This window comes from Ovis canadensis, chromosome 15 (assembly GCF_042477335.2).
Source record: "Ovis canadensis isolate MfBH-ARS-UI-01 breed Bighorn chromosome 15, ARS-UI_OviCan_v2, whole genome shotgun sequence".
Lineage (NCBI taxonomy): Eukaryota > Metazoa > Chordata > Mammalia > Artiodactyla > Bovidae > Ovis > Ovis canadensis.
The window spans coordinates 87,034,779-87,058,296 of NC_091259.1; the positions used below are offsets into that span (position 1 = coordinate 87,034,779).

Below are 23,518 nucleotides of genomic sequence, written 5' to 3' on the forward strand. Positions count from 1 at the left end.
GTGTGACATAAGGGATCTTAACTCTCAGACCAGGGATTGAACTTGCACCCCCTGCATTGTAAGTGTGGAATCTCAACTACTGAACTGCCAAGGAAATCCCAAAGTATCAATTTTGAGTGCCTGGTTAGAAGCTACTCTCTTTCATTTTCTTTAACAAATAGCATTTTCCAATAAGATCACACATTTCTGTTTACAAGGATAGTATTAATAGTTCAGTTCGGTCGCTCAGTTGTGTCTGATTCCCTGTGACCCCATGAACCCAAACACGCCAGGCCTCCCCGTCAGGAGGAGGAGTTGTCATCACCAACTCCCAGAGTTACCCAAACTCATGTCCATTGAGTTGGTGATGACGTCTATCTCATCCTCTGTCGTCCCCTTCTCCTCCTGCCCCCAATCCCTCCCAGCATCAGGGTCTTTTCAAATGAGTTAGCTCTTCACATCTGGTGGCCGAAGTACTGGAGTTTCAGCTTTAGCATCAGTCCTTCCAATGAACATGCAGGGCTGATTTCCTTTAGAATGGACTGGTTGGATCTCCTTGCAGTCCAAGAGACTCTCAATAGTCTTCTCCAACACCACAGTTCAAAAGCATCAATTCTTCGGTGCTCATCTTTTTTTATAGTCCAACTCTCACATCCACACATGACCACTGGAGAAACTATAGCCTTGACTAGACGGACCTTTGTTAACAGTGTAATGTCTCTGCTTTTTAATATGCCATCTAGGTTGGTCATAACTTTCCTTTAAAGGAGTAAGCGTCTTTTAATTTCATGGCTACAAACACCATCTGCAGTGATTTTGGAGTCCCCCAAAACAAAGTCAGCCACTGTTTCCACTGTTTTCCCATCTATTTGCCATGAAGTGATGGGACCAGATGCCACGATCTTAGTTTTCTGAATGCCGAGCTTTAAGCCAGCTTTTTGACTCTCCTCTCTCACTTTCATCAAGAGGCTCTTTAATTCTTCACTTTCTGCCATAAGGGTATTAATAGTGGTATTACACATGTACAGATACAGCAAATTCACTGTAATTTCTTTGTATTTTAAACATGACGTCTTTTTAAAGTCAAATGATAAATAGAAATAAGTGACAAAACAAATTTATTCTGGTCCACAGAAGAGAGGTGTAAAAGAGACACTATTGGGAAACATTTACCTAATGATGCTGAGAAGAAATTTCTGAAATTAAAAAAGGATATTCAGAGATTTCCTTTCAAATGAAGTTATACCCATAGCACTGTTAGTTTGTACAACATAATTTAAAAAAATTAACCTGATACATTTTATCATGAAACACTGAGGGTTTTAATATTCTCTATTTGAGGATCCAAATGAAACTAACCTTTTTCAGGGATACTATTTGTGCACCAGGTACATGGCTAGTCTAGAAATCCAGACATTGTTAGTAAATTAGTATCAAACAAGACTTACCGTTCTTCACTGGAAATGCCCAGCTTGGTTATATGCACTATATAAATAGTACTCCATTAATTTACCCTCATATTGGTTAAGTCCATTCTGATTTGATAAATCTGAGATATAGTCTGGTCACGTGCATATATGTGAGTTGTCTGATAAATTTTGATATGCACTCAAAAACTATCAGAAACCAAAAAATTACAAAAACAATTAATTTTCTTCTTAATGATGCAAGGGACTTTCCCAAAACATGATTCATTGAATGCTTATTTATATCAAAACACAGTACATTTATTAAACATACTGCAGAAAACTGATACTTAGAGTAAAGAGAAGAGAAAATTCTTATAAACTCCGTTTATAGGATTATCATACAGTAGTACTCAGAGTGAAAGCCATCAGCAATGATGCCTTGTGTTCTTCATTAATAAGTTGTATCAATTGTGTTCATTGCCATAAAAATAATTTCAACTGCATTTTGGTTATCGTTCAAAATACAAACGTATCAGGACTGTGTAGCTTTTCCTTCAAACCATACTAAGAAAGAGTTAGGGATTGCTTTAAATAAATTTGTCAGTTTAATTTTACTACTTGGTGGTGAAAAGGACTTAGGCCATCTGCAATTCCAGATGCAGGGATATGCTTCGTGCACAGAAAGTAAAAGAAAGCCAAAGAATGAGAAAAACCCACTTACTTCTCCCAGCTATTATGTTCCTTCTTCTGTTTTGACTTATTTAAAACTTTCAAATTCATATCTCTCTTGACTCCCAGAAATATTTATTTCAATGTAGATGTTTGCATAATCCTTGAGAAAATAAGTGAATAATGCTTTGTTTCTGTATTAAATCCATACATCCAAGAGCTTCAGATTATTTTTGAAATCTGTGCATCCCAAATTCTAGCACCTTTTAATTCCCAGAGTAACCTGCATACCTATTAACCCGTCATCTAACCATTGCTTTTTCTGACACAATGGCAGTTTGTTTTAACTTTATTTACTTATAGATTTCTGAAATTACATCGGCTTAAAAGAACAGCATGAATTTGTCAGAAATCTCTTTAAAGCAGCCTTCACGTCCTTGTTCCTCAGGCTGTAGATCATGGGGTTCAGCATGGGAATCACCAGAGTATAAAACACGGAGGCCACTTTATCAGTATCCATAGAATGGTTAGCTTGAGGCTGCACATACATAAATATCATTGTGCCATAGAAGACGGATACTGCCATCATATGTGATGCACAGGTGGAAAAGGCTTTTTTCCTTCCTTCTGATGAACGTATTTTGAGAATGGACAAAACTATGTTAAAATAAGATACAAGAACTATAATTATGGAAACCACCAGATTTGTAGCTGCAGATATAAACACAAATGTTTCTGGAAAGGAAGTATCAGAGCAAGACAATGCTAGCAGAGGGGCGATATCACAATAAAAATGATTGATGATATTACAAGAGCAATAAGTCACAGAGAATACAGAAGATGAGGCCACAACAGCTGTGGAAAAGCTATAGAGGTATGTGAGAGAAACTAGCAGGAGACAGACCCACCGAGACACCACTGCCATGTAGAGCAGGGGGTTACAAATGGCCACATAGCGGTCATAGGCCATCACGGCTAACATGAGCACCTCAGCTACAATGAAAACCAAGAACGCTCCCAGTTGAGTGGCACATTCATAGTAGGAGGTGGTGTGTTTCTTTACTAAAAAGTTGACCAGCATTTTAGGGGCGATGACAGTTGAATTGCCAAGATTGATGATAGCCAAGTGCCGGAGGAAGAAATACATGGGGGTCTGAAGGTGAAAGTCCACGCTGGTGAGGGTGATGATGCTTAGGTTCCCTGTCACGGTCAGTCCATAGATGACCAGGAAGACAAAGAAGAGTGGGATCTGGAGGTCTGGGCGTTCTGAGACTCCTGTGAGAATAAATTCAGTGACCTGAGTGAAATTTCCATTAGCCATGTAAGAGTGTAGAAAGTCATCTGGGAAAGAAAGGAGAAGTGGTTACAGTTTTTAAAAATTTCTAGGACTGTTGTTATATGGCAAGGGCAATTTCTGGGGTAAGATTTCCTGGAATCATACTTTGAAACATATCCATTCCCTTGAGTAAGTGAAAGTCACTCAGTTGTGTCTGACTCTTTGTGACCCCATGGGCCTTACAGTCCATGGAATTTGCCAGGTCAGAATACTGGAGTGGGTAGCTGTTGCCTTCTCCAGGGGATATTCCCAACCCACGGATAGAACTCAAGTCTTCTGCACTGCTGACAGATTCTTTACCATTTGACACACCAGCGAAGTCCATCAGTTCCCTTGCTGCTAAGCTGCTAAGTCGCTTCAGTCGTGTCCGACTCTGTGCGACCCCATAGACGGTAGCCCACCAGGCTCCCCTGGGATTCTCCAGGCAAGGACACTGGAGTGGGTTGCCATTTCCTTCTCCAATGCATGAAAGTGAAAAGTGAAAGTGAAGTCGCTCAGTCATGTCCGACCCTCAGCGACCCCGTGGACTGCAGCCCACCAGGCTCCTCCGCCCATGGGATTTCCCAGGCAGGAGTACTGGAGTGGGGTGCCGTTGCCTTCTCCATCAGTTCCCTTACTTCTGCTAAATTCAAGCGTGTTGATGGTTTATAACTTCCCAGGGGGTGCAGTAGTAGAGTCTGTCTACCGATGCAGGAGATATGGGTTCAACCCTGGGTCAGGAAGATCCCCTGGAGGAGGGCATGGCTACCCACTCCAGTCTTCTTGCTTGGAGAATCCCATGGACAGAGGAGCTGGCGGGCTACAGTCCATGGAGTCGCAAAAAGTCGGGCATGAGTGAGTGACCGAGCACACACAGGCTGGTTATATCTCTTCTTAAATTGCAAAAGTAAATGTTGAAAAGCAATCGATTAAATCTCAAACATTATATTTTTCCTCTAAGTTTCTTTTAAAGCTCTGTGTGGTATTTTTTGCTAATTTCCATATTTCTTTGCCATCTTAAGCACCCCATATCCTACTTCCTTAGGTCAAGCTGTCATTAACACTGTCCTGGACTGCTGTATCCTTCTCTTCTTCAGGATACCATTCTCTCAGATTTATTGATAAGCAAATAGGAGTCATTAAAACTTTCTGATTAATCAAACATGCAATCTGAGATATCTTTTAGAATAATTGAGAAAAGCCTGGGTCTCACATTCAATGCATTCCACAGTCAGGTCTGCATCTCTTTTTCAGTCATATTGTTTCACCAGACACACACCCAACCCTAGTCCCTCTGTTTCCCTGCTGATATTCAAAGATACCAGTTGAGCGAAGACAAGCAATCTAGAAACAAAACAAAACAAAACATTTTTTCCCCTCAGATTTTCTTTTCTCTTTAAGATACTACAGAGGTTCTGACTTATCAAACCAGAAATCTAGTCTGATCCAAGGAGTGGAGTTGAGAAGGAGAGACAGTGCTGGAGATTGCTGAGCCAGTTCCAGGCCTTCTTTCTAGATGGTGCCTGCTCTTTCTCTACTCTACTGAGTCCCACTCTGATTTCAGTCTCCTTCTTCACGTACAGATTAGAACCAGGGGTAACATGGCTTGCTATCATGTTTTCTTTTTTTTTTTTTTAAATAGAGAGACACATTGGATTAAGCAATGGAATTCAGATTTCTAGAATCAGTTTTACCACTTTGAAGTCTTCATTTCTACTAAGAATCATCCTTATGTTTATTAGACATGTCTTCATTTTCAGTATCAGTTATTACACCCTTCTACATTTCCAGATCCTTGCACCTTGCCCGTTCTTTAAAATTTTTATTTTAACAATGTGGTAAGAATACATACCTTGAGATCTGCCCCATTAAGAGATATATGGCTGAACAGAACAGTATTGCTAATTACAGACACAATGCTGTGTATCAGATCTCTAGATCTTATTCCTCTCATGTAACTGAAACTGTATACTTGTTGATTAGCAACTCTCTATATGATCCAGCTTACAACTTCCAGGTGTTTATCAAAAGGAATTGCTATCAGAATGTTTAAGAGAAAGTGAAACCCAACCCATTCTAATTTGGGAAATGATACCTCTGGTCATTTTCTAATATCCTGATGAAACACTTTATATTCGTTCATTTAGGGCTAACCATTAGAGGAGAATCCCATGGGGAGAGGAGCCTGGTGGGCTGCAGTCCATGGGTTTGCAAAAGTCAGACATGACTTAGAAATTAAATCACAGAGTACAAAATTATGCAATGGGATGACACTTTTCAATCTTCAGACTTGGTGATAACAGTTAGGAATTATTTGAGGTTCATAGCTTTCTCCGTAACTCTTAAAAATGTCATTCTATTCATTTGCCAGTCTATTCACTCAGTTTGTAAATATCTGTCTGAAAAGAAACAAACAGATGAACAAACATAAGCATAAGCAGTCAGTAGGGGAAACAACTAAAATGTCTCTCAAGCATGGGAGTTTATTCACATATATAAGGAATATTATAGTAAAATTATTCAGTTCATAAAATGATTCATGAGTAACACATATCTTAAAATATTATTTTCCTAAGATTGCACTGGGTATTTGTTTTTGTTGTTGTTCAGTTGCTAAGTCACATTCAGCCCCTGGCAACCCCATGGATTATAGACCACAAAGCTCCTCCGTTCATGGGATTTTCCAGAAAAGAATACTGGAGTGGGTTGCCATTTCCTTCTCCAGGGGATCTTCCTGGACCAGGGATCGAATCTAAGTCTCCTGCATTGGCAGGGGAATTCTTTACCACTGATCCGCCAAGGAAGACCTGTGTTGGGTATATTTGTAGAAAAAAAGTCAAATCTTACATGCTGCTGCTGCTGTCACTTCAGTCGTGTCTAGCTCTGTGTGACCACACAGATGGCAGCCCACCAGGCTCCCCCGTCCCTGGGATTCTTCAGGCAAGAATACTGGAGTGGGTTGCCATTTCCTTCTCCAAATGAGCCAGATATTAAAACGTAGTTATTATTTTTCTGAAATTTAAATTCAACCGAACATCCTATATTTTATCTGGAAATGTTAACTTTACTAATTTTAACAGATTAATTTGCTGGTGATTTTCAGATACTCCTAATTACTTCTATACTTGCAATATCCAACTACCACTTTTCATTTTCACAAACCAAATGAATATATGACCTCTAGTCAATTCATAGGATTTAATGTCCTAAAATGCCATGCTTTTCCAGGGAAACCAGTAAACAAAAGAGATAATGAAATTTTTGTGATGTAAAGAATAAGCTGTCAGTGACTGAAAGAGTATCCATAGTTAAGAATTAAGTGAAATTACCAAAAACTGTGGTGTTAATCAATATCTACAATTCCTATTTACTCACCTTTAATGAAGAATTCAATTTTCTGCTTTCAAATTACTCTGGCTTGTCTTTGGGTAGGGGCAATTTATATGTTCCCTCTCTCCTTGTGATGTTCCCTGAGGAAGTAGTATGAAATTTATTCAGATGATTCTCCCCAAATTACATGAGAGGTGTTTTGTTTTTTTTTTAAATTGCCTGTAATGTCTTCAAATTACCTAGGATAACCTGCATATTCTCTAGTGAAAAATTGTAAGGGACAATTTAAGGAAAGGAAGAAGACAGTATAATTTATCTATACAGTTCCAGGGAGACACTTACTTTAAGACAGCTATTACCATAACAATGAAAAAAATGGATGTGCTTTCTCATAGTAAAACTACAACTGTTCCAGAAGTTATGATAAAATTGCAAGCAAATCATCATCATTGGATAGGATTTTAAAAAAATAATTTATAAATGGAAATAGGGATGAAATAATCTAATTGTGAGTTTAATTTTCATTTACTTACTGACATGATATTGGACATTTGTCAACGTATTTGCTGGTCATTCATACATATATACATTATAAAGTGTCCTAATTTTGTCCATTTTAATCAATTTTTCATTGATTTTTTTGGACTTTTTATAAGTGTGTTAGATGAAACTACTTTTGGAGATTTTCTTCTAGAAGTGTTCTTAATTTATTTCATATTGAGGGAAATTTGCTCTACAGTGTTTTGATATTATCTACCATAGAGCAAAACAAATCAGCTATAATTATACATATATCACATCCCGCTGAGGTTTCCCTCCGCTTCACCTATTCCACCCCCCTAGGTCAAGACAGAGTGCCAGTCTGGGCCCCTGTGTTATGTAGCAACTCCTCACCAGCTGTCTGCTTTGCACAGGACGATGTATACACGTTAGTGCTACTTTCTGCATTCATCCAGTTCTCCCTTTCCTCCACTGTATCCGCAAGTCCATCCTCTATATCTGAGCTTCCATTCCTTTTCTGCAAATAGATTCACCAATACCATTTTCTCTAGAGTCACTCTCTCTATATATATATGTGCGTGCGTGTCTGCGTGTTTGTGTGTGTATCTTAATATGCAATATTTGTTTTTCTCTTTATGACTTACTTCACTCTATATAGCAGGTTGTAATTTCATCCACCTCTCTAGAATGGAGTTAAATCCCTTCTTCTTGGAGGCTGAGTAATATTCCATTGTATATTTGTATGACATTTTCTTTATCCATTCATCTGTCAATGGACATCTAAGTTCCTTCAAAGTCGTAGCTATTGTAAATAGTGCCTCTATGAACATTGGGGTACATGTATCTTTTCCAATTATGGTTTTCTCAGGGTATATGCCCAGTAGTGGGATCACTGGGTCACATGGTAGTTTTATGCCTAGTGTTTTAAGGAATCTCCGTAATGTTCTCCATAGTGGCTGTATCAATTTACATTCCCACCAACAGTGCAATAGGGTTCCCTTTTCTCCCACATTCTCGCCAGCATTATTGTTTGTAGATTTTTTGATGATGACCTTTGTGACCTGTGTGAGGTGATACCTCATTGTGGTGATTTACATTTCTCTAGCAATAAGCAAAGCTAAGCATTTTTTTTTTCATGTGTTTATTCTGTATGTCTTCTTTGAAGAATTGTCTACTTAGGTCTTCTGCCCATTTTTGGGTTGGTACAAAAACAGAAATATAGACCAATGGAATAAGATAGAAAGTCCAGAGATAAACCTGCACACCTATGGACATCTCATTTTTGACAAAGAAAGCAATGATATACAATGGAGAAAAGATAGTTTCTTCAGTATGTGGTGCTAGGAAAATTGAACAGTTATGTGTTAAAGAATGAAATTAGAACAGTTCCTACCACCATACACAAAGATAAACTCAAAGTGAATTAAAAAACAAAACAAAACTAAATGTAAGACCAGAAGCTATAAAATTCTTTTCTTTTCCTTTTTTAAAAATTTTTTTTTTTTTTACTTTACAATACTGTATTGGTTTTGCCATACATTGACATGAATCTGCCACGGGTGTACATGAGTTCCCAGTCCTGAACCCCCCTCCCACCATCCTCCCCATATCATCTCTCTGGGTCATCCCGGTGCACCAGCCCCAAGCATCCTGTATCCTGACAGAACACTCTTTGACATAAGTTGCAGCAAGGTCCTCTTTGACCCACCTACTAGAGTAATGGAAATAAAAACAAAAATACACAAATGGAATCTAATTAAACTTAAAAGTTTTTGCACAGCAAAGAAAACAATAAACAAGATTAAAAGACAATCCTCAGAATGGGACAAAACAGTTGCAAATGAAACAACTGACAAAGTATTAACCTCCAAAATATATAAGCAGCTGATATAGCTCAATGTTAGGAAAACAAACAACCTAATCAAGAAAATGAGCAGAAGACCTAAACAGAGATTTGTCCAAAAAAGACATCCAGATGGCCAATAAACACACAGAGGTTTTATTATTTTGATGTATCTATTTAGTTCTTTGGCTCAAGATCCTGCAGTGATTCAAAGCAGAATTATGCACCAGTAGGGACGGAGAAGGCAATGGCATCCCACTCCAGTACTCTTGCCTGGAAAATCCCATGGATGGAGGAGGCTGGCAGGCTGCAGTCCATGGGGTCTCGAAGAATTGAATAGGACTGAGTGACTTCACTTTCACTTTTCACTTTCCTGCATTGGAGAAGGAAATGGAAACCCACTCCAGTGTTCTTGTCTGGAGAATCCCAGGGAAGGCGGAGCTTGGTGGACTGCCGTCTATGGGGTCGCACAGAGTCGGACACAACTGGAGTGACTTAGCAGCAGCAGCAGCAGCAGCAGCAGGGAGGGCAGAAAATCTCCCCTCTGACAGCTTCTCATGTACAGAACAGATTGGGATGCAGGAGATGGAGTGGGTAGGAGAGGCCATAAAGCTGATACAGTCCCATCTCAAGGTATACAGACTAACACTCTGAAGACTGAGAAGGGAGAAGGAAAACTTGAAACCACTCTGTTATCACTTCAAGGTTTGGAGTCTAATTGGAGATTGTGATAGGATGCTGTGACAGTATCTAAATATTGCTATATTCTTCTTAAGATGGCTGAGTTTATTTGTTCTTTTAGTTACTTATTTCTGCAGGAAATTAACAAAGTTTGTGTCAAACTGCAAACTCTGCCTCTGGATGGTATAAATGTTTGTGCACATTTTTAGCTTTGTCTGGGGTCTTCAACCTTTCCCCCACCCGCACGGCTCAGGTTTGAGTTGGACAGAGCGCTAGACAGTCAGTGAGTTTTCTCACCAAGTTGGACAGAATTTTGATGTGTTTCAATCCTGTGTGAAGTGGCAGTCTGCACCATCCAGATCTCCAGCTGTTTCTCACTCCCTTGTAGCTGCTCTTGACCTGGCCGTATGGAATCTCACCTTAATAGGTTTGTTCCGAAGTCACTGGCCTCTCAAGCAGCATTCAGGCTGATGGGTCATCACTGTGTCTGCTTAGGTGTCTCCACTCCAGTTCCAACGCACATATCCCAGCACCTCGGCCCTGCTGGCCTGACTGTGTCTCCATCTTTACCTGTGTCTCCATCTTTACCTGAATACTGTGTTCTCCACGTGCCCACCGTCACCCCGTGTGAAGGACAGCTAACTGTACCCCTTACTGACATCACAGCCCTGTGCTGCCAATTGTCAGATATCTGAAAACGCTCGTTACATATGTGTCCTCTCTGTTCGCCAAATTTCCAGGAATTTTGCACACAGTGGATTGTGCCTCTTTCTCTGCCCCTATCTTATCTGTCTCCTCTTCCCTTTCCCCACTAGTCTGCTCTTTGCTCCTATGAATCTATTTCTGTTTTGTTCTAGTCATTAGGGTGTTTTATTTATTTTTTTAATTTCACATATGTAGTGTTCAACTACACCTAAAACTAATATTGTAAATCAACACTTTGTGAAAACTAAAGTATATCCAAATGTCCCTTATTTTACTGATTTCATTTCCTCTCAATTGCTTTTCAGTTCTTTCAAAACATAAACTTCTGATATTTGGACATAAAACCCATTTTATATTGCATTAAAAATAAAGTGTGGATTGTATTTGAAAGCTTATATGTTAATGTGAGTCTTTACCATCTTATCTCTGAATATTTTTGTAACCTCAACTCCTTTCAACTTTTCTTAAAATATGGTTTTAGTAATCTTTATTTTGTGATCTGACTTAATAAGTCTGTGATATGGTCTGGTCACCCTTATCCATTCAGAGTTGGAGAACAGATTTTAGTGTAAGCTCACCAATCAAAAAGTATCAGAAAACACCACAGAGTATTTTTGGAAAACAAATTGTTTTTGTAATGGTATAAAGAACTCTGAAAAAGATTGTTCATTGAATGTCCATTGTCTCACAATAAAGTCCATGTATTAAACACAATAAAGAGGACTATACTCAGTAAGGAGAAAGGAAAATCTTAATGGTATCCACTAAGCTCATGAATAAAATGAGAGCATATTAAAAAATTTACTATGTTTTTACATTGATGTATAAATTATATACATTTATAACAAATTCAAAATATATGAAGTATATTAATAGAATAAAATAGTCATATTTTGGTTGACATTCAGAATATAAATTCACTCCTACTATATGTTTTATCAAACAAACAATATTAAGAAAGAGTAGGGAGTTTTACTTTAAAGATAACTGGCATAATTTTGCTAAAAAGAGTCAAAAGGATTTTAGCCATCTCCAATTACAATTCTTTAAGATGTAGTTATCTACTATACCCATACATATCCAGGATAAAAAGAAAAAGAAACAAAATAATAAGAAAGAGCAGCTTGTTTGTTTCATTTATAAATATTGCTCTGTTCTAGTTTTCTTATTTCTTAATATATCCATCCTGACTCCTGGAAACATTTCTTTCAATCTAAATAACTAAACACTTAGTAAAGTTAGTGAATATGCTTCATTTCTGTATTTATCTGAGAGTACCAGGAGAGTCCGTTTATTTTTTAAATCACCATTTCCTAGACACAGAATCCTATTTAATTTCCAGGATTACTTGAGAACCTATAAACCAGACATCTAATCTCAGCTGTCTCTAATCAATGGCATCCTATCTTCATTTATCTACAGAGTTTTAAAACTAGAATGATCTTATTTTATTTTTTTTAATTTTTTTAATAGCCCCATTTGCTGCTTTATTAGACTAATAATTTATTAATCATGATGGGGTGACATTATAAAAATAAATATATTGATTTTAAAAAACAGCATGGATTTCTAATAAATCTCTTCAATGCAGCTTTCACGTCCTTGTGCCTCAGGCTGTAGATCATGGGGTTCAGCCTGGGTATCACCAGTGTATAGAACACTGAAGCCATTTTATCAGCACCCATAGAATGGTTACTTTGAGGCTGCAAATACATAAAAAGTAGCATTCCATAGAAGACTGACACTGCTGTCATATGTGAGGCACATGTGGAGAAGGCTCTTTTCTGTCCTTCTGATGAACGTATCTTTAGAATGGACAGAAAAATGTTGAAATAAGATGCTACAACAGTAATTAAGGAAAACATCAAATTTGTAGATGCAGATATATGTATTACTGCTTCTGGAACTGAAGTATCAGAGCAAGACAATGCTAACAGAGGGACGGTATCACAGTAAAAGTGATTCATTACATTGGAAGAGCAACAAGTCATAGAGAATACAGACGATGAAGTCACGATTGATGTGCAAAAGCTATAGAGGTATGTGAGGGAAACTAGCCGAAAGCAGGTCCGCCGAGACACCACCGCCATGTAGAGCAGGGGGTGACAAATGGCCACACAGCGGTCATAGGCCATCATGGCTAACATGAGCATCTCAGCTACAATGAAAACCAAGAACCCTCCCAGTTGGGTGGCACATTCATAGTAGGAGGTGGTGTGTTTCTTTACTAAGAAATTGACCAGCATTTTAGGGGCAATGACAGTTGAATTGCCAAGACTGATGATAGCCAAGTGCCGGAGGAAGAAATACATGGGGGTCTGAAGGTGAGAGTCCACGCTGGTGAGGGTGATGATGCTTAGGTTCCCTGTCACGGTCAGTCCATAAATGACCAGGAAGACAAAGAAGAGAGGGATCTGGGGGTCTGGACATTCTGAGACTCCTGTGAGAATAAACTCAGTGACCTGAGTGAAATTTCCATTAGCCATGTAACAGTTTGGAAAGTCATCTGTTTGAAGAAAAAAAGAAGTAGTCACAAACTTTATGGAATTATTTTCCAGGACTGTTATTAGATGTCAAAAGCAATCCATTGATGAGATTTCCTATTGGTCTCAGTTATTAAACTCAAAGTTCTAGGTCTAGTAAACCAACTTTGCAATCATTTACTGAAGAGATGAAACAGGTATGGAAAACTGAACAGATTATCCAGTGTAACGTATATTTTGAAAATTTATTTTCTCATAATCTTATTAAATTATGAATGTTTTAATAGCTTAAAAAGCAGAGCAGAGATTCCAATCTGATGCCTCTTGCACAGAGTGTGAGGAAGACATGAGTAATTGCAAGTTACCTAATAAGTCAAGATTTCCCAAGTGGCTTAATGGTAAAAAATCTGCCTGCCAATGCAGGATACGCAAGAGACAGAGGTTCTATCCCTGAGTTGGGAAGATCCCTGGGAATAGGAAATGGAAACCTGTTGCAATAGTCTTTCCTGGAAAATTCCATGGACAGAAGACCCTGGTGGGCAACAGTCCTGATGGGGGTCACAGAGTCAGACATGACTGAGCGACTAAGCATACAAATAATTTGACATCTATTCTTAATTTCTTAATCTGAGATTTCTTGCTTTATCTTTATATAGTTTAGCCAATGCTCTACCCCTTTTCATTTATACTGTATTTCTATAGCTTTTATTCTGTGTATATTGAACTTGCAAATTTGACCCATCTATTTCTTTTAACCTCTTTGCTCATTTTTCACTTTATTACCAGAAAAAATATATATGGAGACATGTTCTCAGATATATTTTTTTTACATCAACTATTCTCTTTTCAATGGCATCCCACTCCGGTGCTCTTGCCTGAAAAATCCCATGGATGGAAGAGCCTGGTGGGTTGCAGTCCATGGGGTCGCTACAAGTCAGACGCAACTGAGCAACTTCGCTTTCACTTTTCACTTTCAAGCATTGGAGAAGGAAGTGGCAACCCACTCCAGTGTTCTTGCCAGGAGAATCCCAGGGACAGGGGAGCCTGGTGGGCTGCCGTCTATGGGGTCGCACAGAGTTGGACACGACTGAAGCAACTTAGCAGCAGCAGCAGCATTCTCTTTTCAGCTTTAAAAAATTTTTTCTCTTTGAAAGTGTTTTCCTCCCTTTCATAACTCTTTTCCTTCTTGCCCACAGGTTGATGTGATTCCTCATATTATTTCAATGTGCTTTTATTTTTAACCATTATTTTTTATTTATACAATTTTATAATGTTATTTTTTGAATTGTGAAATACTTCTGACCTCAATTTTAGTTCATCATTTTACTGATATTTTATCAAATTTTTAATATTTTTTCATCAATGCAATAATATTAAACATCCTTTTATAGAACTTCTATGGTAATTTATTACATATATTTGCTAAAGGATCTACATGAGATCATAATATAACTGAATATTCTTCTAGAGATATTTGAAAGGTGATATTTGACCTCACCAAGTTGAGCTTTTTCTCAATAACAATTGATATCTAGTTGGGGGCATCTGACACAAAAGAAGTCTCTTCATAGTCTCTAATCCGAGGACTTGGAGAGAAGTTGTAGAGGGTCCAAGCTACATGATCAATTAACATAAGATTTACCCTTTAGCAACAATTAACATATATATGTAATATATTAATAATAATTAATAAAGTGAGCAGGAAGAAACTTTTGTAGACGGTGAATCTGCTTATGGCATAGATTGCGGTGATTATTTCACTGATACACACATATCTCCAATCTCATCAAGTTGCATACATTAAACATGTAGAGTTTTTGCATGTCAATCATAATTCAATAAAGTGTTTTTTAAATCTATATATCATGAATATGTGACTTTTAAAAGACCAGAACTGTTGACATTTCTCTTCTAAACAAAATTAAAACAAAAATTCTACAGTAAGAAAAAAAAAAGACGTGACAATGAAAAAGAATCAGAGCTCTAAGACCAAAATTACTTCTAATATTGTTGAATATTTTATACTAGTTTGTTTCTGACACTAAACATTCTCTTTGGTCCCTTGAGTCATTTTCTTACTTAATTACCAGGTATTTGTTGATTTTCTACTTTTGTCGGGAAATAGCCAAGTTTCAGTTGAATTACTTGTTCCTTACCTCATGGACATTCTATTCCAATAATAGGGAAGAGAGAAAGGGCTGGTAACAAAATATAATCACAAGATAACTGTAGAGCATATTAATTTTAACAATAACAAGTAACAAAGTATACATTAGGATAACCTGGCAGAACTATTTCACACAAGATGTTAAGAGAAGACATTTTTGAGACATGACATTTGAACTAAAACTGAACAGTGAGGCAGAACCAACTTTTGAATGACTCACCGGAAGAACGTTCCAGGATTCCGATTTCCTGAAGATGCTGTTTTGGGGTAGAAAATAACTTTTCTTTTTCCTGTCTGTTTTTATAGCAAAACTTAATGGAGCCAGTGTGACTAAATAATAATGAGGAAATGGGGACAGTAGAATCATATGATATAGGTCACAGTAAATAGCTGGATTTTATTTTAAGTGAATTCTAAAGCATTGATAAGTTTGAAGGTAGATAGGGAACATGGCCAGTTTTAAACTTTAGAAATATAACTCTTGCTGTTATGAAGATAATAATTACATAATTGAAAAGAGGTAGAAGGCAATGGCAACCCGCTCCAGTGTTCTTGCCTGGAGAATGCCATGGACGGAGGAGCCTGGTGGGCTGCAGTCCATGGGGTTGCACAGAATTGGACACGACTGAGTGACTTGACTTTCACTTTTCACTTTCCTGCGTTGGAGAAGGAAATGGCAATCCACTCCAGTGTTCTTGCCTGGAGAATCCCAGGGACGGGGGAGCCTGGTGGGCTGCCGTCTATGGGGTCACACAGAGTTGGACATGACTGAAGCAACTCAGTAGCAGCAGCAGAAATCATGAATAAAAATTTAAAAGTGAGTTAAGCAGTTGCTATAGAATTCCTGGTGGAAGATAATGAGCCAAAGTAGAGAAATGGAAATAGAGAGAAAATGGTATGTTAACAGGTGAGAGAAGAAACAAGAAAGCATCAGCAACATAATTCCTTGTGTGGGCTCTATGAGAAAGAGATGAGGGAATGACACTGAGATTAGGAACAAAAAATTCTTTTGTGGGGTTTTTTTGTTTTTGTTTTTTTTGGTGACTGGGTCAGATATGGTTTTCAAATATTTGGGGTTATGATTTAAGATGGAGTGATGAAAGTGATATTATGAACTTATTACACTTTAAGTGTTTATGAGACATTTAAATATTACTTTGGGCAAGCTACTATGTAAGTCTGCAGCATGTTTGGTAAGTTAGACTTGCGGATATTTAGGAAATGAGCCCTAATGATCCTATGATAGTTTTTCATCTATTTCAAGATTTTTTCATCTGCTTCCAGTTTTTTTTTTTTAATTGTAGCATAACTTCCCAATAGGTTTCTCAATCTACCTGCATCCTTTTCCACTGAGGACAACCCTGTCTTTTGAGATTCTAGTTTTTCTTTTGTCCTGTAACAATGCATGACAGGATGTTGATTCTGTGTCTCTCATGTCTCTTTTTTTTCTCAAGAAAAAAAAAATTTATTGAAGTATAGTTGATTCGGGCTTCCCAGGTAGCACAGTGGTAAAGAATCTGCCTACACATGTGGGAGACTTGAGTTTGATGTCTGGATTGAGGAGATCCCTTGGAGTAGGAAATGGCAACCTACTCTAGTATTTTTGCTTATGAAATTCCATGGACCTTGTCTACTTTTTAAATTTTGATTTTATGTAATAAAATACATAATATGAGATCTGCCCCATTATATAATTTGAGTGAACAGTACAGTATGGTAAATTATAGTTAAATGTATAGAGTAGATCTCTAGATTTTATTCACCTTCCTTAATGGACTTTTTTTTATACCTGTTGATTAGCAACTCCCTGTATGGCCCAACATACTACTTCTGGGCATTTATTGAAAATATTTTCCACCCAAGACAGAAAGGTAATGGTGGAGAAGACTGACAGAATGTGGTCCACTGGAGAAGGGAATGGCAAATAACTTTACTATTCTTGCCGTGAGAACCCCATGAACAGTATGAAAAGGCAAAATTATAGGACACTGAAAGATGAACTCCTCAGGTTCGTAGGTGCCCAATATGCTACTGGAGATCAGTGGAGAAATAACTCCAGAAAGAATGAAGGGATGGAGCCAAAGCAAAAACACCATCCAGTTGTGGATGGGACTGGTGATAGAAGCAAGGTTAGATGCTGTAAAGAGCAATATTGCATAGGAGCCTGGAATGGTAGATCCATGAATCAAGGCAAATTGGAAGTGGTCAAACAGGAGATGGCAAGAGTGAACATTGACATTCTAGGAATTAGCAAACTAAGATGGACTGGAATGGGTGAATTTAACTCAGATGACCAATATATCTACTACTGTGGGTAGGAATCCCTTGAAGAAATGGAGTAGCCATCATAGTCAACAAAAGTCTGAAATGCAGTACTTGGATGCAATCTCAAAAACGACAGAATGATCTCTGTTTGTTTCCAAGGCAAACCATTCAATATCACAGTGATCCAAGTCTATGCTCTGAACAGTAATGCTGAAGCTGAAGTTGAACAGTTCTGTGAAGACCTACAAGACCTTCTAGAACTAATACCCAAAAAAGATGTCCTTTTCCTTATAGGGGACTGGAATGCAAAAGTAGGAAGTCAAGAAACACCTGGTGTAACAGGCAAATTTGGCCTTGAAGTACAGAATGAAGCAGGGCAAAGGCTAATAGAATTTTGCCAACAGAACACACTGGTCATAGCAAACACCATCTTCCAACAACACAAAAGAAGACTCTACACATGGACATCACCAGGTGGCCAACACTGAAATCATATTGATTATATTCTTTGCAGCCAAAGATGGAGAAGCTCTATACAGTAGGCAAAAACAAGACCAGGAGCTGACTGTAGCTCAGATCATGAAAACTCCTTAATTCCAAATTCAGACTGAAATTGAAGAAAGTGGAGAAAACCACTAGACCATTCAGATACGGCCTAATGAAATCCCTTATGACTATACAGTGGAAGTGAGAAATAGCTTTAAGGGACTAGATCTGATAGACAGTACCTGATGAACTATGGATGGAGGTTCGTGACATTGTACAGGAGACAGGAATCAAGACCATCCCAAAGAAAAAGAAATTTAAAAAAGCAAAATGGCTGTATGGGGAGACCTTACAAATAGCTCTGAAAAGAAGGGAAGTGAAAAGCAAAGGAGAAAAGGAGAGATATACCAATTTGAATGCAGAATTCCAAAGACTAGCAAGAAGAGATAACAAAGCTTTTTTTCAGTGATCAATGCAAAGAAATAGAGGAAAACAATAGAATGGGAAAGACTAGAAATCTCTTCAAGAACACTAGAGATTCCAAGGGAACATTTCATGCAAAAATGGGCTCAATAAAGGACAGAAATGGTATGGACCTAACAGAAGCAGAAGATATTAAGAAGAGGTGGCAAGAATACACGGAAGAACTGTACGAAACAGATCTTCACAACCCAGATAATCACGATGGTGTGATCATTCCCCTAGAGCCAGACATCCTGGATGTGAAGTCAAGTGGGCCTTAGGAAACATCACTATGAACAAAGGTAGTGGAGGTGATGGAATTCCAGTTGAGCTATTTCAAATCCTAAAAGATGATGCTATGAAAGAGCTGCAATCAATATGCTAGCATATTTGGAAAACTCAGCAGTGACCACAGGACTGGAAAAGGTCAGTTTTCATTCTAATCTCAAAGAAAGGCAATGCCAAAGAATGCTCAAACTATCATACAATTGCACTCATCTCACACGCTGGTAAAGTGATGCTTAAAATTCTCCAAGCCAGGCTTTAGCAATACGTGAACTGTAAACTTCCAGATGTTAAAGCTGGTTTTAGAAAAGGCAGAGGAACCAGAGATCAAATTTCCAACATCTGCTGGATGATCGACAAAGCAAGAGAGTTCCAGCAAAACATCTACTTCTGCTTCATTGACCAAGCCAAAACCTTTGACTGTGTGGATCACAATAAACTGTGGAAAATTCTGAAAGAGATGGGAATACCAGACCACCTAACCTGCCTCTTGAGAAATCTGTATGCAGGTCAGGAAGCAACAGTTAGAACTGGACATGGAACAACAGACTGATTCCAAATAGGAAAAGGAGTACGTCAAGGCTGTATATTGTCACCTTGCTTATTTAACTTATATGCAGAGTACATCATGAGAAACGCTGGACTGGAAGAAACACAAGGTGGAATCAAGATTGCCAGGAGAAATATCAATAACCTCAGATATGTAGATGACACCACCCTTATGGCAGAAAGTGAAGAGGAACTAAAAAGCCTCTTGATGAAAGTGAAAGAAGAGAGTGAAAAAGTTGGCTTAAAGCTTAACATCCGAAAAACTAAGATCATGTCATCCGGTCCCATTACTTCATGGCAAATGGATGAGGAACAGTGGAAATAGTTTCAGCCTTTATTTTGGGGGCTCCAAAATCACTGCAGATGGTGACTGCAGCCATGAAATTAAAAGACACTTACTCCATGGAAGGAAAGTTATAACCAACCTAGACAGTATATTAAAGAGCAGAGACATTACTTTGTCAACAAAGGTCCATCTAGTCAAGGTTATGGGTTTTCCAGTAGTCATGTATGGATGTGAGAATTGGACTCTGAAGAAAGCTGAGTGCAGAAGAATTGATGCTTTTGAATTGTGGTGTTGGAGAAGACTCTTGAGAGTCCCTTGAACTGCAAGGACTTCCAATCAGTCCATCCTAAAGGAGATCAGTCCTGGGTGTTCATTGGAAGGACTGATGTTGAAGCTGAAACTCCAATACTTTTGCCACCTGCTGCAAAGAGCTGACTCATTTGAAAAGACCCTGATGATGGGAGGGATTGAGGGCAGGAGGCGAAGGGGACGACAGAGGATGAGATGGTTGGATGGCATCACTGACTCAATGGACATAGGTTTGGGTGGACTTCGGGATTTGGTATGGACAGGGAGCCCTGGCGTGCTGCAGTTCATGGGGTCACACATAGTCAGACATGACTGAGCGACTAGACTGATCTGATACCCTGCCAAGTTGGTGTTTTTATTTTTTTGGAAAGGATATGTCTGTTTATAGATGCAGTTTCTATTCCTGTAGGGTCAGAAAGATACCCTGGATGAAGAAATAACAATCCACTCCAGTATTCTGGCCTGGAAAATCCCATAGGGGGCTACAGTTCACAGGGTCCCAAAGAGTCAGACACAACTGAGCATGCATGTGTTCATGACAGCAGACAAGATACAGAATGCATGCAGGCATGACTGCGTTCTGAATCTTCAGAACTGCTGACGGCAGTTAGGAATTATTTGGGCTTAAAGTCTTTCTCCAAAACTCTTAAAAAATCATCCAATATTTACCAGTCTACTTGCTCAATTTGTAAAGTGTTTCTTTAAAAAAGAAATAGAACAAGACAAAAATGGACCATGTAATTAGCAAGTTAGCAACTGGTAGAGAAAACAAGAGTCAGACACTACTGAGCGACTGAACTGAATGGAGCTAAACTGAGAGAAAACAAATGAATAAAAAAATCTCCAAGTTTGTGCATGGGAGTTGATGTTATATATAAGAATATGCATATCTTTAAATTAAATTATTTTCAAATTATAAAATATTTAATGGGTGACACAACATTTTTAAATATCCTTTTTAAAATATTAAATTGGTTACATTAACAAAAATGCCAAATGTTGCATGAGGCAGATACTAAAAAGTATTTGTTACTGATCTGAAATTTAAATGCAGCTGAATATCTTGTATTTTATTTGCAAATTCTAGCCTTACTGGATTCTAATAGTTAGATTGGTGATGATCTGTGCACTCTTTCTGCAACTGTAATATCCAAATGCAGCTTTCAACTTTCACAAGTTGAAACAGACATAGAACATGTTGTCAATTCATGGGATTTTAACACCTTAAATACCATACTATTCCAGAGAAACCAGTTAAAAAAAGAAATAATGAAATTTCTGTGACATAAAGAATGATCTGTCAGCGACCAAAAAGTGTCTTTAGTCAGAATCTATGAATCAAGGTGAATTACCAACATTAGGAGATCATGAAAATCAACAGCAATGTTTATCTATTCACATTTAAAGAATAATTGCAGTTTTCTGCTCTCAAGTTCCTCTGACTTTTTCCTGAGTAACGAGAATTTACGCTTTTCTTCTATCTTTCTGATGTTCCTTGAGGAAGTAGTATGGTATTTATTAAGACATTTTTGTTTAAATCATCTGAGAGATTGAAAAATTGTTTCTGCTAATTATCCAAGATATTCTGCATATACCCTAGTGAAAAAGTGTAAGGGGCAATTTAAGGAAAGGAAGAAACAGCATAAATGATCTGTACAGCTCCATTGAGACTTACAGCCTGTTTTATGTGTTCATTCATTTACACAGACTCAATGATTGTAGTAGCAGTGAAAATGCTACTGTATGGGCTTTAACTCAGCAAAACTGAAACAGCTCCAAACCTCATGATGTAATTGTAAATGAATCATCATCATTGTATAGAATTTTTTAAATTTATAATTCCAGTAAAAAAATATGTAGTTGGCACTGGTGTGAAAATATATAACAATAAACAGAGGAAAACCAAGCTCAGATAAATTATGTAATTTGACCAAAGCCATGATGAAATTAAAGCCTCATCTTTAAGTGAGTGGTATACATACCCTGACCTTTAATATGACAAATCTATAACAATCATTGAAATGCAGTGTGTGTTTAAACTATAGTGCTTCCTGAACTTGGATAGTGTTCAGTACAACCCCATGGAAGGTAAACTTTAATATAAGACCGTACATGCCCTCTCATAACATTTTACCTATACCCTCATCCTTATGTATTAGAATTGAGGAAAAATCATAAACAGCTAAAGATGATTCTAAATTGCATAGATGGGTAAGTTTTGGAAAATGTGTCATTTGTTCCTAATACCTAAATCAAGATATAGAATATTTTCAGCACCACAGAAACTTCTCTAATGCTTTATAACCCCTCCACCCCTCACCTCTCCAGGAATAATGGAAATTTCCCTCATTTAACTCTATAAACACTCTCACAACTCTAGCAACTACTACTCTGTTTTCTATCCCTGAACTTATTATCCTGCTTTTAAATTTCATGTAAGTGAATCACACAATAATCTCAGTCTGGTATCTTTCACTCAGCATAGTGATTTTGAAATTTATCCATGTGTGATTTTATAACTATATGATATCCCACTGCATTTGAGTACCACAACTCTTCAAATATTGATGGATATTGTGTTTGTTCTATTAAAATGTCCAGCATAAAGAGTCCTATATAAGTGTATGTATGAGTATATATACATTACTTTCTCCTAGTTAGGGATCTTAGAATAACTAGGACATAGGTCACTGTATATTTAACTTTATAAGAAACTGCAAGATAAAAAACTTACTGTAGCATTTTACATTAGCAAAAGCTGTGCATGAGAATTTCATTTTCACCATATTCTTACCAATATTTGATGTAAAAATTAATACACACACATATATAAATGAACATTGGGATAAAATAATTCTATTCCCTGGTGGCTCAGACAGTAAAGAATCTGCCTGCAATGTGGGAGACCTAGGTTCAATCCAAGGAGCAAGCGTATTTTAATTTTATAGCTGCAGTCACCATTTGCAGTGATTTTGGAGCCCCAAAAATAGTCTGTCTCTGTTTCCATTCTTTCCCATCTATTTGCCATGAAATGATGGGACCGGATGCCATGACCTTAGTTTTCTGAATGTTGAGTTTTAAGTCAACTCTTTCGCTCTCCTCTTTCACTTTCATCAAGAGGCTCTTTAGCTCTTCTTCACTTTCTGCCATAAGGGTGGTGTCATCTGCATATCTGAGGTTATTGATATTTCTCCTGGCAAACTTGATTACAGCTTGTGCTTCTTCCAGCCCAGCATTTCTCATGATGTACTCTGCATATAAGTTAAATAAGCAGGGTGACAATGTACAGCCTTGATGTACTGCTTTCCCTATTTGGAACCAGTCTGTGTTCAAATCTACATCTTACGTCTAAATTTTGCCCATTGAAATTTAATCTTTCTTGATTTTTTGAATTTTTACATGTGCTAGATAAAACAATTTTTGTATATTTTCTCCCTGATCTTTTATATTTTGATATTTCTGTTTTGTTCTATGACCCAATATCTTACTGTATTACCAAAGAGATTTTTGCTATCACTGCTGCTGCTGCTGCTAAGACACTTCAGTCGTGTCTGACTCTGTGTGACCCCATAGACGGCAGCCCACCAGGCTCCCCCTTCCCTGGGATTCTCCAGGCAAGAACACTGGAGTGGGTTGCCATTTCCTTCTCCAATGTATGAAAGTGAAAAGTAAAAGTGAAGTCGCTCAGTCGTGTCCGACTCTTAGTGATCCCATGGACTGCAGCCTACCAGGCTCCTCTGTCCATGGGATTTTCCAGGCAATCACTAGGAAGAGCAAAAAGTTATCTCCCGCCA

General features: G+C 37.9%; 2 protein-coding genes across 2 annotated transcripts; both read right to left on the reverse strand.

The window, feature by feature from the left end:
* Nucleotides 1–2,430: 2,430 nt before the first annotated feature.
* LOC138420587 (olfactory receptor 8J1-like) lies at nt 2,431–3,378 on the reverse strand. The gene has a single exon (XM_069553899.1). It carries the CDS (start codon nt 3,376–3,378, stop codon nt 2,431–2,433), a length of 948 nt encoding a protein of 315 aa, XP_069410000.1.
* Nucleotides 3,379–11,958: 8,580 nt separating this feature from the next.
* On the reverse strand, nt 11,959–12,918 carry LOC138420227 (olfactory receptor 8J3-like). The gene has a single exon (XM_069553348.1). The coding sequence runs from the start codon at nt 12,916–12,918 to the stop codon at nt 11,959–11,961; it is 960 nt and encodes a 319-aa protein (XP_069409449.1).
* Between the last annotated feature and the right edge of the window lie 10,600 nt (nt 12,919–23,518).

What these genes read in the sequence shown, in the direction of transcription:
- LOC138420227 (XM_069553348.1), bottom strand. Translation starts at nt 12,918, where the DNA reads ATGGCTAATGGAAATTTCACTCAGGTCACTGAGTTTATTCTCACAGGA.
- LOC138420587 (XM_069553899.1), bottom strand. Translation starts at nt 3,378, where the DNA reads ATGGCTAATGGAAATTTCACTCAGGTCACTGAATTTATTCTCACAGGA.